We start from the raw sequence: 16,377 nt of genomic DNA on the forward strand, positions 1-16,377 counted from the left end.
CCTCGGACGTTGGATACAAAAGGAAGCCTTATGTGACAAGCTCAAAATCAGAATTAACAATGACACATTGGGAGAAGCAATTTGCAGCATGATGAGGGACCATCAAAAAGCCATCAAAGATTCTTAAGGGCTTTGTAAGAACTGTTTAAACAGACCATTGTAAGAGAGACATTCACAAGGCGAAACCTCTCGCTCTCTCTCTCTCTCTGGCTTGCTGGCTCTGGTGGGCTGCTTGTGTTGGTTCTGCCTGTGTCTGGAAAGAAGAGCAGTTTCCAGCAAACAACAAGGCGAGGGGAAGGCAGTTCGACAGGGAAGGTCAGCAGCTCTAGAAGCAGGCCGACACACAAGAAGAAACCAGAGCAACAGCCCCAGTGACCGTCAGACACCTCGCGGCAACAAGGGCCTTACGAAACAACCAACCGAATATTACCACCAACCAACCGGGTAATATTGGGCCACCGCGACCAAAGAAAACCAACTTCGGAGAAAACCGAAGATCCGCAAAGTTTCCACTCTACAATCTATTTCTGACCTACCTCTGGGTGAATTACTGTCAAGCATTCATTTGGTGAGCATTATCTCTGGCCCTTTAGAGTCCAACTTAGCTAGTACAGTGGGATTGGGAGGGGTGAGGTATCTTTCTACTGTAATTTCCCTCGTGTGTACCGAAGTGTTCCCCATTTTATTAGAGTGTTAAGATTGTTGTTTTGTATTTTCTCTCTTGAATAAAGGTCAAAGTTTCTTGCACTAAAACCAGTTGTCTGCTGCACTTTGTCACAACCCCCAAATAAGTCCAAGGTCTAGAACCCAGGGAGTGGGAGCGATTCGAACCACTCAGAAGTCAGAGGTGAAGCTGACACACACCACCACCCCCCACACACCGTGTGAATTTGCCGATCATTGCTCTGGATTGGTGTGGAGCCTCATGCGGGAGTACGAATCATGAAACGGTGCAGTGTGGCCCATATTTTCTGTCCCTTAACTGGCTGGAAGATCACGGGCTGTGGGTGCAGATTATTACAGGTTGGGCTCCACACCAGCAGAGTACAATTGGAGAACTCAGCGGGTGAAACAGGTCTTCGACAGTAGAGTAAACCGGGCGACAGCAACCCGAGCCGATTTCCTTTTCCATTGACCTCTGGTGGGAGAGTCCGGAACGAGGGGGAATGATCTCAATATTAGAGCCAAGCCATTCGGGGGTGAAATCCAGAAGCATTTCTTCACACAAAGGGTAGTGGAAATCTGGAACTCTCTCCCCCACAAAGCTGTGGATGCTGGGGGTCAATTGGAACTTTCAAAGCTGAGATAGATGAATTTTTGTTGGGAAAAGGTATCGAGGGATTTGGAGCAAAGACGAGTAAATGGGGTTGAGGTGCAGGTCAGCCATGATCTAATCGAATGGCAGAGCAGGCTCGAGGGGCCTCCTGTTCCTATGATATCAGGCAAGGTGTAGAACGATGATATAATTTAAAATCTGAATGAAATCATCTCTACGTGCACTGGAGATGAAAGAAATGATCAGGTTTGAGATGTCCCTCTGAGTCACAGCCATGAAAACAAGTCCACTTTTCACAAAAACTACCAACCTATTTAGCAAAAATAGGACCAGTTCTGGTGTTTGAAAAATAAGACCAGGGTAGGAAAGCTTTAAGTCAAAGGTGCACTAACAGTTCTTAAAGGGGCATGTCAGGGATTTTACTTAACAGTGACCGAAAATGCATTGAAGAAGCAAAGAGTGGGTCTGAGCTGAATTACACCAAACTATTCCAGTGCTCACTGATGCTCCCTGCTGGTGGTGGTGTTGGCCAGAGGCTGCAGAAGACTGCTGAGCTGAATTCAAAGTGCTAACAAAGACACTGACCTTTTCAACTGAGGTGACCTGGAGTTCAGTCACTCCAGGCTCCAGCTGGATTCGATGAAAAATGCAGGCTTATTACAATAGAATTAATTACAGGCAGTGACCCCGGACACTGCCCACCCCCACCACAGCTCATTTCCCCTTCACTTCCCCCCGGTGAGTTTTGTCTAATTATCTGCTGATCGCTATAATGAGACCGATTAACATAATTGGCACGTTTGTTCCAATTAACTGAAGGAAATTGCTGCACCATCTTTCCAACTTTTAAAATGCAACTTAAGCCAAAGTGCAACTGTCAGCAAGAAAAAAAGTGCAGAGAATGGGCAAACCATCAAAAAGAAAATATATCAATATATTCTTACTGGACTGTGTACTGCCACGGCTGTCGATAGGGCCTGGAAAACACAGCAGGGAGAAAGAGAGGAAGGTAAAGACATTTTGGAGCATTTGAACAAACCCGTAATTTTTTTTTATTCGTTCATGGGATGTGGGCGTCGCTGGCGAGGCCGGCATTTATTGCCCATCCCTAATTGCCCTCGAGAAGGTGGTGGTGAGCCGCCTTCTTGAACCGCTGCAGTCCGTGTGGTGAAGGTTCTCCCACAGTGCTGTTAGGAAGGGAGTTCCAGGATTTTGACCCAGCGACGATGAAGGAACGGCGATATATTTCCAAGTCGGGATGGTGTGTGACTTGGAGGGGAACGTGCAGGTGGTGGTGTTGGCCAGAGGCTGCAGAAGACTGCTGAGCTGAATTCAAAGTGCTAACAAAGACACTGACCTTTTCAACTGAGGTGACCTGGAGTTCAGTCACTGGTCTGAACTGGCCAGAACCGGTTTGAATTCGTTCCGCTTCTTAGAGAGAGAAAGGAGGTGATGCTACCTGGGCCCTTGGAACACAGCCAATCAGGGGATGACATCGGTCACTCCAGCAACTTTGAGCCAACCGGAGAAGACAGCATCGTTCGAAAAGACAGGCTTGGGGAATAAAAACTGAGGAGTTGCTGGCTTGGGCTCAGTGTGTGTCTTTGTTTGTTTGTGAGTGTGAGTGTGAGTGTGAGTGTGAGTGTGAGTGTGAGTGTGAGTGTGAGTGTGAGTGTGAGTGTGAGTGTGTTTTTGTTGGTGTGTCTTTGTTTGTGAAGGAGACTCTGGGAGACTCTGGAGACTAACCCTCGTGGAAGTAGGAACCTTGCGTCAGGGACGTAAAGACTGCGTCAAGGACGTGGAGACGACGTTGGGAGTAAGAGGGAGAATTGCCTGGCCAGCAGCGTCTCTCCTTTCCGGGTAATATAATATCCTTTCTATTCTGGGACCACTCTGGGAGTGTCGTCAGGAAACCGAGTGGGTGTGCGTTTAAAGCCTGATACTCGGGGAGTATTAATAGAGAAACCTAGTGGGTGTGCGTTTAAATCCTAGTTTGAGTATAAACCTGTATAACCTGCTGTAAACTACATGCCTATATCTAACCAGACGTATAAGTGGTATGTACATGATCTAATAACGTTAATAAAGCGAATTGAGAATTAAGAGAGAATTGACTCTTCCTTTGTGTACTAAGCTAAAACCGTTAACCGGTGACTTCCTGTCAACATATTTGGCGTCCCTGGGTGGGCTCGAGGATAAATCTCTCTGTTGCGTCAGGGGGAGCCTCGAGGCGAACCGAATTTGGCAAAGTACACAGAGAACAGGAGTTTGGGTTAATTCATAGTTAATAACGTAAGATGACGAATAAAGGGAAATCTCCAAGCCCTGGGGACTTGGACTGTTTTGATTGGAAGGGACTCCTTCAAAAATATGTAATAGGGAAGTGGCCTCAATACGGGGATTATGCGGGTCACATTGGAGACAAGGGAACGCCCGCTGGGGAGGTCCTTTGGAAAATTGCGCAAACAATAGGAAATTTAAAAAGATACAAAAGTCCGTAGCGATCGGATGTTTACTTGAGGAATGGATAGAATGCCGACAGCAGGCTAGGAGAGAGAAAGAAGAGACTCAGAAAATCCAAGACGAATTAGGGGAAGAGAATAAAAAACTCCGTGAGGAGATAGCTCGCCTTAGTGAGACGGTAACTGATCTACAGGGACAGAGAAGTGCAGATTTGATGCACATGAACCAATATCAGTTACAGTGCGAAAAATTGACTAATGAAAAGAATAAGAGGGAGGGAGAAGCCCAAGCAGCTAAAGCTGAGGTGGAGAGATGGAAACAACAATGTGGTGATTTAAAAACTGCTATGAATGTGATTCACAGATCAGCTCAGGAGAAGAGGAGTAGTACTGGTGATCACACAACGTGTCAGAAACTGATAGGGAGGCTGCAAGATCAGCTAGCTGCACAGAGGGGCATATTGTGTGCTTTCGCACCCAGGAGAGGTGAAGAAAGTGGTTTTGGGGATGTAGATTGGGATGATTTAGCAGACAAGGCGGATAGATACAGCAGCAGTGATAGGGAACCTCCACTAGGGGACCCACCGCCAGCATTTGCTCCAGAGCAGAAAAAACCGTCTGCCCCAATGGCCCCCCTGGTAACTACTAGAGCACAGGTGGGGGAAGATGGTCAGGATATGACATATTCCACCCCACTTGGGGTACAGGAACTGAGGGTTATTGCAAAAGATATTGGAACGTGTGCACCTGGGGATGATCCTAGGGAGTTGTTCCTAGCGGTCAGGCAACAGAGAGCGATACACGGCTTAGACGATGCTGAGGAAAGGAAATTAATCCTAATGTGCCTCCACCCACATATACACTCCGCCCTACCGGAGGAACAAAAACTTGGTAGAGGCACAAATGAGGCCTTAAAGGACCAGGTATTATCTGTCATGGGCGATAACAGAGGGGAATCCAGTGGAGGCGCTGATGAGATGCTATCAAAGGAAAGGTGAACACCCCACTGTATTTTCGGCTCGCATTTGGGCGGTGTTTCAGGGGGTCTATGGTACAGACTTAGACAGGGATAATTTACAGCGGGAGGTTAGGAACCGATGGCTGAGAACACTAGTGTCGCATGGCAGAGGAGTCGAGGAAGGCACTAGATCAGTTTGACCCCGCTGATGACACACATACGGAACCCTGGATAATTAGGAAGATGGTTAGAGTATGGGAAAGGGAAATACCCAAACGATCCAAGGCATCCGGGGACAGAGCAATGCCTGTTAAAGATCAGGTGATAATTTGGAGAAATGAAGGGAGGGGACCTACTAAGGGGGAACCCCCTCTAGCTTATCAGACAGTGGGAAGAGGTAGAGGCAAAGGAAACTTCTCAGGAACGGGGAGAACTCAAGGCGAGGTGTCCAAATGCTATAACTGTGGCCAAGAGGGACACTTCGCAAGGGACTGCCCGAACCCAAGACGAGAGAGTGCAGGTCGGGGAAGGAATCAGAGCCGACCCGTGGAAGGGCCGAATAGACCAAGTCCTCAGTGTGATACGATAGAAATATCACCGAGTTCCGGGTTGTACCCTGAACTGCAATGACGGTGTCAGGCCTCTCCGTTATGGGTGTGTGACGCGCGGTTGGATGACATGGGGAGACCCCTAGTGAATGGTAGGGTCGGAGGCCGCCCTCTTACAGTCCTTCGGGACACAGGGGGATCTCGAACCACCGTTAACACCACTCAGATCAATGACATAGATTGGAAAATTCAAAACAAAATTATTGTAAGTGGATTCACAGGGCATTCACAAGTGGGATATGTGAGTGTACCATTGGAAGTCGGTGTGGGAGATATAGTGATAGAGCATTCAGTGGTCCTTATTAAATTACCCAGAGAACAAGAACATATATTAGGGAGTGACTATATGGCCAAAGCGGGATTCTGCTTCGACCCTGTTAATTGTATGATTTGGAAAATGCCTTTGGGCATGGGCAGTATAAATCACACTCTCATCCCGGTGGGGGAATATCAGGATAGGATATGCACGATCGGGGAAATGTGGATAGAACCAGGAGAAATGAGTGACGATCGTGAAGTGCAACAGATTATTGTACAAAACTCAATAGTATTCGCCCGACATAAACATGATTGTGGGAAAATGACCGGGAGTGTGTGTATACAAGGTCCAGACCCCAAACCACAGAAGCAGTATGGTTTCCCAAAACAAGCAGAAGAAGAGATAGAGAAGGTGATACAGAGTCTGCTGCAGCAAGGGATATTAAGACCAATAGCTTCTACTAATAACGCACCTATTTGGCCAGTAAGGAAACCCGACGGTAGCTGGCGACTAACGATAGACTACAGAGAATTAAATAAAGTCACCCCGCTAACAGCCCCTACAGTAGCAACGAGCCCAGAGACAGTAGTTCGACAAAAGGAGGATGCGCAGTGGTTTACGGTTTTGGACATAAGTAACGGTTTTTGGTCTATTCCACTGGAGAAAGAATGTCAATATAAATTTGCATTTACTTTCCAAGGACAGCAATATACATGGACCGCCCTGCCCCAGGGGTTTCACAATTCCCCGTCCATATTTCACCAACGACTGAGGGAAGGGTTAAAAGGATTCTCAAGGCCTGAATGTTTAGTGCAGTATGTAGACGACTTACTCCTACAAACTGAAACCAAGAAGGAACATTATCAACTGCTAAGTGAATTACTGCAGTTGTTACATGACTTGGGATTAAAGATTAACCCTAAAAAAGCGCAGATCATGAAACAAAAAGTTACTTACTTGGGAGTGATTCTGACGCCGGGACAAAGGGACATTGACAAGCGAAGGGTAGAGACAGTTGGCAGACTCCCTGTTCCGCGGGATGTGAAAGGGTTAAGGTCCTTCTTAGGGTTGGTGGGATATTGCAGGGACCATATTGATGGATTCGCCACAAAGGCGGCCCCGCTGATGGAATTATTAAAAAAGAATGTGGCCTGGGAGTGGAAAACAGAACACAGCCAGGCCATGACTGATCTAAAGCAAGCACTAGCTGCCGCGCCTGCTTTAAAAACCCCAAATCCAACGGAGCCGTTTGCATTGGAGGTGGCTACCACACACACCACCCTCTCGGCAGTTCTATTACAGGAGACACACGGGAAATTACGACCAGTAGCGTACGCCTCACGTATGCTCTCACCAGTACAGCAGGGGTATACGGTATGCGAAAGACACTTGCTAGCTGTCTTTTGGGCAGTGCAGCATTTTACCTATATAGTGGGACTAAACCCACTTACAATATTAACAGAACACACCCCAGTACAGTTACTGTTAGATGGAAGGATTAAGGATGGTTCAGTTAGCCAAAATAGAATCGCTAGATGGACATTGTTGCTGCAAGGGAGAAATATAACCGTAAAGGGGGTAAAAACCACCACTATGTTAGCAGACAACTTAGTTTATCAGGGAGAAAAACATGAGTGTCAATTGATGATAGCAAATGACCCCAAGGGCCCATTTGTATCAAAACAAAAAGGAGGGGGTAAGACGGGCCTGAAAGCAGAAAGACAAAGGAAACAGGAAAGGAAGAACCCTCTTTTAAAATTTTTGTGGATGGCTCTTCATCAGTACAGGATGGGGAAAGGAGAACTGGCTGTGGGATATACATATACCAGCCCACCTCATTCTTGAGTCCAAAGTTTGCCGGTCCCTATGAGATAGTAGACAAAGCTAGCCCATCTGTATACAAGATATTAACGGCACCAGATAAGAGTGGCTGGTACCACATTAATCAGCTAAAGTTGGTCGGAGAAAAACAAGATAATCATCATTGGCATGTGCTGCTCGATGCTAACGATGTTCCGAATTCTGAAGGTCAGGGAGATCAAGAACTGGACCAGTTACAGGTCCAAGAGGAGGTGATTGAAAACAAATTTGACACTGTGCATTCGCATGCAGAGGCGAATCCAGGAACAAAACAAAAGGAACATAAAACAAAAAGGGGGAGTAAGTGGGTTCGAAGAAACGGACGGTTAGAATCTGAAACAAATTGGGAACAGGATTTGGATGGTCAGGCTCAGTATATGGAGAGACTGGACTTATGATAGTACCTAAAAGAAACTGTACATAAGAGCAGAAATTACGCTTGTTTATTCCAGGTCCAGCCTAGAATGAAGGGGATGATGCATTTTGTTGCTATCAGATTGATCGTCATCAGGACTGTGGTTGAACCTGCCTTGGAGCCGTCACGACGAATGAACGTGCCTGAAGCAATGTCGACGGCAGAGGGATATCCCGAGACCAGGGACAACTTTGGTCTGCAGAATAAGACAGTCCGAACCAACAAAGGGAAAAGAGGGGATTTAAATTTGTATTATACGGGAGTGAATGGGTTAGCGTGTGTAGGAAAGACTTTGGGTATACCGGAGGGAGCGGGAGTACGGTTTTCATGTAACACAGTTCTAGACGTGACATTTTCGGTAATCCCAGAGGGAAATATTATTAATCAATTTGTGGGTCCATTTATGGAGCGACCATCGGGGAGCAACGGTCGAGGTAAAATTATGGTCCACTGGGACCACACCTATGTAAATATTGACTGGAGTAGTGACTCATAAAGGGACATATTACGTTGGGGTGGTGTTTCATATTCCCCGGCACGAAAGCAATTTGACCTATCCGTTAAAAAGAGTTCATAACGTGGGCAAGTATCATGAGGGTACTTGGATATCTTTGAGCAATCCACCATCTCATGCTATTGTAATGGATGGTGCTGAGAAAGGGGTAGATTTGTCAAAGTGTCACCAAGGAGGGAATCACTGGGCCTGTCCAGAAGAGATAACGAGACAGAGACTGACTAATTGTGGGTTCAGTACTTATGAAAATTGTTCATTGTCCATTTTGCCGGTTAACAACCAGTCCTTTTTACAATACGCCCTTGTGGGACAAACGTATTACATAGCCACAGCGGCTATGAGCTATAACAAAGGATGGAAACAGTGCCCTCTGGAAGGACACAATGTGGCCATTAACAACATGACCTCAGACCTGGTTGTCGGTGGACAAGTTCTGCCTAAGCCAATAATGAGGATGGTAATAAACGAAAACCTCACAGTCCAACGTACCGATATAGACCAAGATCTGTGGAAATATGTTCCTACCGAACTACCACCCATTCCGCACCTGACTGCAGATTGGATGCAAATAGCGGAGGAAGCCAATGAGATAATTCATCAATGGACTAAACACACTAAAATAATTAAAACGCATGCTGATAAAGCAGATGAACTGTTACGGGACCCTGGGTTCTGGAATAAGTTTTGGAATTGGGGATCTAATGTTCAAATACATCCATGGGTCAGGATTTTATCACATGCTGCTGTAATTGTGATTTTATGTGCATTAATACTTGTCATATTTAATGTATATCAGCTTAGAAGGTGGAAAAATGAAATTTTGCAACAATTGAGTGTTAGTGCTATAATGAAACAGAAGAAGCGATTATCAACATAAGGACAGTGTGTGAAGTATATTTTATACGCTTCCTTTTTGTATTGTTTATCTAACCATTTATATTGTTTTTTCTATAATCATATGAAATCGCTGATGTAACATACCCATTGGGGGACAGTGACGGCCTCAGGAGTGGTACACAGAAAGGGAGAATAATGATCCTAAGATAGGCATCTTTGGATCAAAAGGGCCAGAGGCTGCAGAAGACTGCTGAGCTGAATTCAAAGTGCTAACAAAGACACTGACCTTTTGAACTGAGGTGACCTGGAGTTCAGTCACTGGTCTGAACTGGCCAGAACCGGTTTGAATTCGTTCCGCTTCTTAGAGAGAGAAAGGAGGTGATGCTACCTGAGCCCTTGGAACACAGCCAATCAGGGGATGACATCGGTCACTCCAGCAACTTTGAGCCAACCGGAGAAGACAGCATCGTTCGAAAAGACAGACTTGGGGAATAAAAACTGAGGAGTTGCTGGCTTGGAGTGAGAGTGAGAGTGAGAGTGTTTTTGTTGGTGTGTCTTTGTTTGTGAAGGAGACTCTGGGAGACTCTGGAAACTAACCCTCGTGGAAGTAGGAACCTTGCGTCAGGGACGTAAAGACTGCGTCAAGGACGTGGAGACGACGTCGGGAGTAAGAGGGAGAATTGCCTGGCCAGCAGCGTCTCTCCTTTCCGGGTAACATAATATCCTTTCTATTCTGGGACCACTCTGGGAGTGTCGTCAGGAAACCGAGTGGGTGTGCGTTTAAAGCCTGATACTCGGGGAGTATTAATAGAGAAACCTAGTGGGTGTGCGTTTAAATCCTAGTTTGAGTATAAACCTGTATAACCTGCTGTAAACTACATGCCTATATCTAACCAGACGTATAAGCGGTATGTACATGATCTAATAACGTTAATAAAGCGAATTGAGAATTAAGAGAGGATTGTGGGCTCATCCAATAGCCATTAAGGGAGTGGAGCTGGAATCATTCCTCTATATTCCAGGGATAAAGCCCAGGAAACCAAGAGCAAAGTTCAGCCTAGGTATCAGGAGAAGAGTGAATCCCAGCCCTGGGGCCAACAGAGAGCAAAATCTAGCCCAGAGGTCAGCACAGTGCTCGAGATCAGACCAGGGGCTGGCAGATTAGCAGAATTCATGAGACAACTTCAGTTAGCAGAAAGAAGCAAAAAATTAGGAGATTTGGGAAGCTGGGAGTACTGACCGCACGGGGAGGATGCTGCAAGGTGGAAATGTTCTCTGAATTGGGACTACTGCCTAAACGTAGACCCAATCCAGATGAATTTTTAAAGTGTGCACTCTTCACCAGAATGTGCCTGTTTTCCAGGTGCTCTGTGCTGTACCAATTACTGACAGTGTCTGATGGAAATACTGTTTATTGTTCATTTTTTCATTTACTTGCTAACAGCAGACAAGCTTTCATTGTTACATGGCAATGGTGAGAAGTGAATTGTCAGGTAACTTGTTTATTGGTCACCTGTCCAATGTGTAGAATTACAGTGTGAGAAGCTACAAAAGCACTCGAACCACCAAGGTGCAAAACTGGAAGAAATAAAAATAAAATGCTCTGTGTCTGACCCCATTTAACTGTAGAGAGCCTGGTTATTAATTGCAGTTCTGATAGAGAGCGGTGGTGTCGGGGCCCATGGGAAACAGAACAAAGAGTGACTCCAGACTTCAGTGATTGTGGGCTGAGTGTGAACACTGCATCAGGGGAGTGGCACCTTGTCGCTGGGCTGGGATTCTGTCAGACATCTTCAGGCAGAGTCAGCGTGATGCCTCACTCCAAGCTTTGCCAGCAGTGTTCACTTTGACAAGAGCTGAAACATTCCCTCCTTTTGTTGTTTTTGGTGAAATTGTTTCAAAGGAAAATTGAAGCTAAAATTTGTAGTTAGGGTATCAGGTCAGTGGGCTGGAAACCTTCTCAAGTACAAATGGAGGTTACACTTGTTCCTTCACACAACCTCTCACTTCAAAATGGTCTGTGATGGTCAGTGGAAAGAGGCTGTCGGAGTCACCATTGTGTCACCACTGTGCTCAGACACTAGGCCCCATAAAAGTGGAAAGTTTTTCCATATTGCCTCCTCTCCAACTATAACATCTGACAGTGAAATGTCCTGGGAGAGTTCACTGTCATTCTCAGCAGACTTTGAAAACCACGGGTTTTCGAATGGTTTCGGACTTGGAGTTAAGTCATGCAAAAGAGCTTGAGTAGAATCTGATCTGAGGAAGAATGGAGGTGGAGTTTTCTGGCCTTTATAGTGCAGCACAGAGGCATACTGACTTCCCCCAGAAACATTGTGGTACAGTGTGTGAACGAGGCAGGCCGGGGTCTCTGACAAACAATGCAGGCACTCGCCATCACTCGGCCTCTTCCCATCGTCGTTCATGCTTGTCATCTTTTCCTCTCCTACCAAGTGCATTGATTTTATTGCAAAAGCCGTGTTCTTGTCAGAGCCTCTCTCAAGCAGCGTAAAAGAGGAGACAATAGAATCAGGTGCTCCTTCCGAACATTTACAGTCCTTAAAAGAGCAAACATCTCAAATTACCTTACTCTTAATAAACATGAATCATACACAGAGATTCAATACAATCATATTCACAGTATGACAAGAGCTGAGGAATCGAATTCTACCACAAAAAGGATGCCAAATATTGAATAGAATACGATTGAGGACCGCATTTTTTTAATTGAAAGTATAATTGGAAAGTGAAAGGGATTTAGCCCAAGTTCAACCCTGGCCCTAGTGCAGTATCTGACCCTTCACACTAAACCTAGTGTTGTGTCTGACCCTTCACCCTAACCCTAATGCAGTGTCTGACCCTTCACCCTAGCCCTAGTGCAGTGTTTGACCCTTCACCCTAAACCTAGTGCAGTGTCTGACACTTCACCCTAGCCTTTGTGCAGAGTCTGACCCTTCACCAGAACCCTAACGCAGTGTCTGACCCTTCACCCTAGCCCTAGTGCAGTGTCTGAACCTTCACCCTAGCCCTAGTGCAGTGTCTGACCCTTCACCCTAGCCTTAGTGCAGTGTCTGACCCTTCACCCTAGCCCTAGTGCAGTGTCTGACCCTTAACCCTAGCCCTAGTGCAATGTCTGACCCTTCACCCTAGCCCGAGTGCAGTGTCTGACCCTTCACCCTAAACCTAGTGCAGTGTCTGACCCTTCACCCTAAACCTAATGCAGTGTCTGACCCTTCACCCTAGACCTAGTGCAGCATCTGACCCTTCATCCTAGCCCCAGTGCAGTGTCTGACCCTTCACCCTAACTCTAGTGCAGTGTCTGACCCTTCACCCTAGCCCTAATGCAGTGTCTGACCCTTCACCCTAAACCTAGTGCAGTGTCTGACCCTTCACACTAAACCTAGTGCAGTGTCTGACCCTTCACCCTAGCCCTAGTGCAGTGTCTGACCCTTCACCCTAGCCCTAGTGCAGTGTCTGACCCTTCACCCTAGCCCTAGTGCAGTGTCTGACCCTTCACCCTAGCCCTAGTGCAGTGTCTGACCCTTCACCCTAGCCCTAGTGCAGTGTCTGACCCTTCACCCTAGCCCTAGTGCAGTGTCTGACCCTTCACCCTAGCCCTAGTACAGTGTCTGACCCTTCACCCTAAACCTAATGCAGTGTCTGACCCTTCACCCTAAACCTAGTGCAGTGTCTGACCCTTCACCCTAAACCTAATGCAGTGTCTGACCCTTCACCCTAGACCTAGTGCAGCGTCTGACCCTTCATCCTAGCCCCAGTGCAGTGTCTGACCCTTCACCCTAACTCTAGTGCAGTGTCTGACCCTTCACCCTAGCCCTAATGCAGTGTCTGACCCTTCACCCTAAACCTAGTGCAGTGTCTGACCCTTCACCCTAAACCTAATGCAGTGTCTGACCCTTCACCCTAGCCCTAGTGCAGCGTCTGACCCTTCATCCTAGCCCCAGTGCAGTGTCTGACCCTTCACCCTAACTCTAGTGCAGTGTCTGACCCTTCACCCTAGCCCTAATGCAGTGTCTGACCCTTCACCCTAAACCTAGTGCAGTGTCTGACCCTTCACCCTAGCCCTAGTGCAGTGTCTGACCCTTCACCCTAGCCCTAGTGCAGTGTCTGACCCTTCACCCTAGCCCTAGTGCAGTGTCTGACCCTTCACCCTAGCCCTAGTGCAGTGTCGGACCGTAACACAACCTTTAAGTCTAACCCTAAATCCTATTTCTAAATCTAAATCCTAAGACTTCAACAGAGCTCAAGCTTTACACCATCGATGCCCCTAAAACCCCAATGTTTAACCTCACTGCAATGACCCGTCACTGACACAGATCCCAACACCATTGCAACATGGTGTGTTATGCAGACAAGATAAATCCAACACCATAACCGTAACCAGTTTTGGCAAAACAAATCTAGACAAGAAGAAGTAAAATAAGTTGAGTCGAGGTGGCAGTACTAATGTAACGAAACCTTCAGCAATAGGATGACAGCATCAAACAAGAAAAGACACTGTCCTACTGCACAAGCATCGATAACTAACATTAACTCAAACCCAATACACCAGATCACCCCAAAACCTAACTGTAGAACCAATGTAAACTGAACCATAACTTTAAACCAAATCATATTATGAAATAAATCCCTACTGCCCAATGGTGACCATAACCATAGCCGAGCCCTAAACAGCCTCATCCCCTTTCGAAAAATAACCAGAACCCAAAACTGAATTGAATTAACTCAAATTCTAAAACGAGCCCACCCCTAATCACTGACCTTAACCTTCACACTAGATTCAGTTCTAAGTAAAGAAACAGTCCACACTACAAACCAGGAAACACTTTCATTATAAATCTCATCTTGTTACATTTTTCAGGGTCATTCGAGAAATGCTGTGTAGAATGAAATTGAGATCCAGCAATGCCTCCTTCCTCGTTGGGCCAGAAACATTCTGATCAAGAAAGTTCTCCTGAACACACTTCAGAAATTCCTCCCCCTCTCTGCCCCTTACACTATTACTATCCCAGTCTATAGTCGGATAGTTGAAGTCCCCCATTATCACTGGTCTATAGTTCTTGCACCTCTCTGTAATTTCCCTGCTAATTTGCTCCTCTATCTCCTTCCCACTATGTGGAGATGCCGGTGATGGACTGGGGTTGACAATTGTAAACAATTTTACAACACCAAGTTATAGTCTAGCAATTTTATTTGAAATTCACAAGCTTTCGGAGGCTTCCTCCTTCCTCAGGTGAATGTGGAAATGAAATCCTCGAACCCTTCGCATTTAATAAATGCAAAGGCACAATAAATGCGAAGGGTTTGAGGATTTCATTTCCACATTCACCTGAGGAAGGAGAAAGCCTCCGAAAGCTTGTGAATTTCAAATAAAATTGCTAGACTATAACTTGGTGTTGTAAAATTGTTTACAATTGTCCTTCCCACTTGTTGGTGGTCTATAGAATACACCCAGTAGTGTAATGGCACCTCTATTGTTTCTTAACTTTAACCAAATAGATTCTGTCCTTGACCCCTGCAGGACATCCTCTCTCTCCAGCACTGCAATATAACTATCATTACGCCAACCCTCTCCTTTTTTTCTTTCCCTATCTTTCCTGAAACCTTGGGCCCCTCGATTCAAATGGCGGTGAGATAGCAGCGGTGGGGGGGGGGGGTCAATGGGCACATGGGTAACCCGACTAATAAAATCTTACCGTTCCCCCGCGATCGCGAGTTAATTGATGGCCCTTTACGTGGCTTCCGGGTTTGCGGTCGGAAAGCTGCGCAGTGGGCGGACTGCGCACCCGCGAGACAGGCTGTCAGCTGGAGAGGCTCTATTTAAAGGGCCATTGCTCCAATGGCTTTTGCTGCAGCAAACACCAAGAACACACAAAATGGAGCAGCCCAGGGGCAAGGCTGCTCCAAGGTTCAGTGATGCCTCACTGCAGCAGCTACTGGTCGGGGTGAGGAGGAGGAGGGAAGTGTTCCACCCCGGGGACGGGAGGAAGTGCCCTGCCTCTGCCACCAAGAAGGCCTGGCACGAGGTGGCAGAGGAGGTCACCAGCAGCAGTGCAGGAAGCGCTTCAATGACCTAACTAGGTCAGCAAAAGTGAGTACACTTACTCATTCTCCTACACTCCGTCTCCCACATCACCGCACCCCCCCAACAACTCATTCTGCACTGCCACGACTATTCCATCACATCACTCCTCACACCCACTTAAGGCTCATCCTCAACTTACCTGCATTTCCTCAGCACTTCCTCACCTCTGCATTAGCCACCCCACTACTGCCACTCACCCCAATCGTCATCCAATGTCACGGCTCTGTCTCATACTCACCCTCTGATGCATCTCTTTCATGGTCAGCCTCTCTCAAAACAATGCATTCATCGGCTGGCCACTTCACCATCACTCACTCACACGTCTGTACTTTCTCCCCTTCTAGGAGAAGAGAGCCCAGAATGCACGGGAGAGGGCGAGGACCAGAGGTGGGCCACAACAAATAGTGGTCCTCACAGACGCAGGGCAGGAGGCCCTGCAGATCAGCCGCACCCTCGAATGCCTCTCTGTCGGGGACACTGAGACTGGCAGCCCGCAAACATCTGGTGAAACAACTCTAACATTCATCACACACAACATGAATTGATGTTAACAATGATTGGCATGTTGAACACCTCAGTATGCTCATCGCAATATGACACATCTGTGATGATGCTTAATATTGCCTTCTGTTCCCTTTCAGGGCCTTCAGCGACCACTGTGATGGCAGAGGGCAATTCCTCAGAGGAGCTTCTGAGTGCGCACCGTCACATCTGAGCGAGCCATCCACCAGCGCAGATACTCACACCTCGGTGGGTCCCCGTCCTCAGTTAGTTGGGTTGGCACCTGGTGAGTCACCACACACAAGTGAGCACGAGCAGACACTGGTGGCAGGGGCAGCTGTGGAGAGTCCACGTCAGTGGGAGCACTCCTCTCCAGACTCTGCTCAGCTGGACACAGATGCTGAACCCCAGGGACCATCCTTTAAAAGGAGAATGATCAAGGGGCAGCAGCACTGGAACAGGTGCCACGTGCACTCTCCACAATCGCGCAGAGGATGGAGGAGTCCAACTCCTGCATGAGTGGAATGGTGGCACAGGTAAGGGAGGGAATCTCTGAGATACTGTCACAGGGACATGAGGGAATC

General features: G+C 47.0%; 1 protein-coding gene across 1 annotated transcript in view; it reads right to left on the minus strand.

The window, feature by feature from the left end:
• Positions 1-10,585: 10,585 nt before the first annotated feature.
• LOC137342787 (granulocyte colony-stimulating factor receptor-like) overlaps positions 10,586-16,377 on the minus strand; it is a 100,786-nt gene continuing 94,994 nt past the window's right edge. The window contains exon 12 of the mRNA XM_068006965.1: positions 10,586-11,747. Coding sequence (XP_067863066.1) covers positions 11,217-11,747 — 531 coding nt within the window. The 3' untranslated portion in view covers positions 10,586-11,216. The remainder of the gene's footprint in view (positions 11,748-16,377) is intronic.

Source organism: Heptranchias perlo, chromosome 26 (assembly GCF_035084215.1).
Source record: "Heptranchias perlo isolate sHepPer1 chromosome 26, sHepPer1.hap1, whole genome shotgun sequence".
NCBI classification, from domain to species: domain Eukaryota; kingdom Metazoa; phylum Chordata; class Chondrichthyes; order Hexanchiformes; family Hexanchidae; genus Heptranchias; species Heptranchias perlo.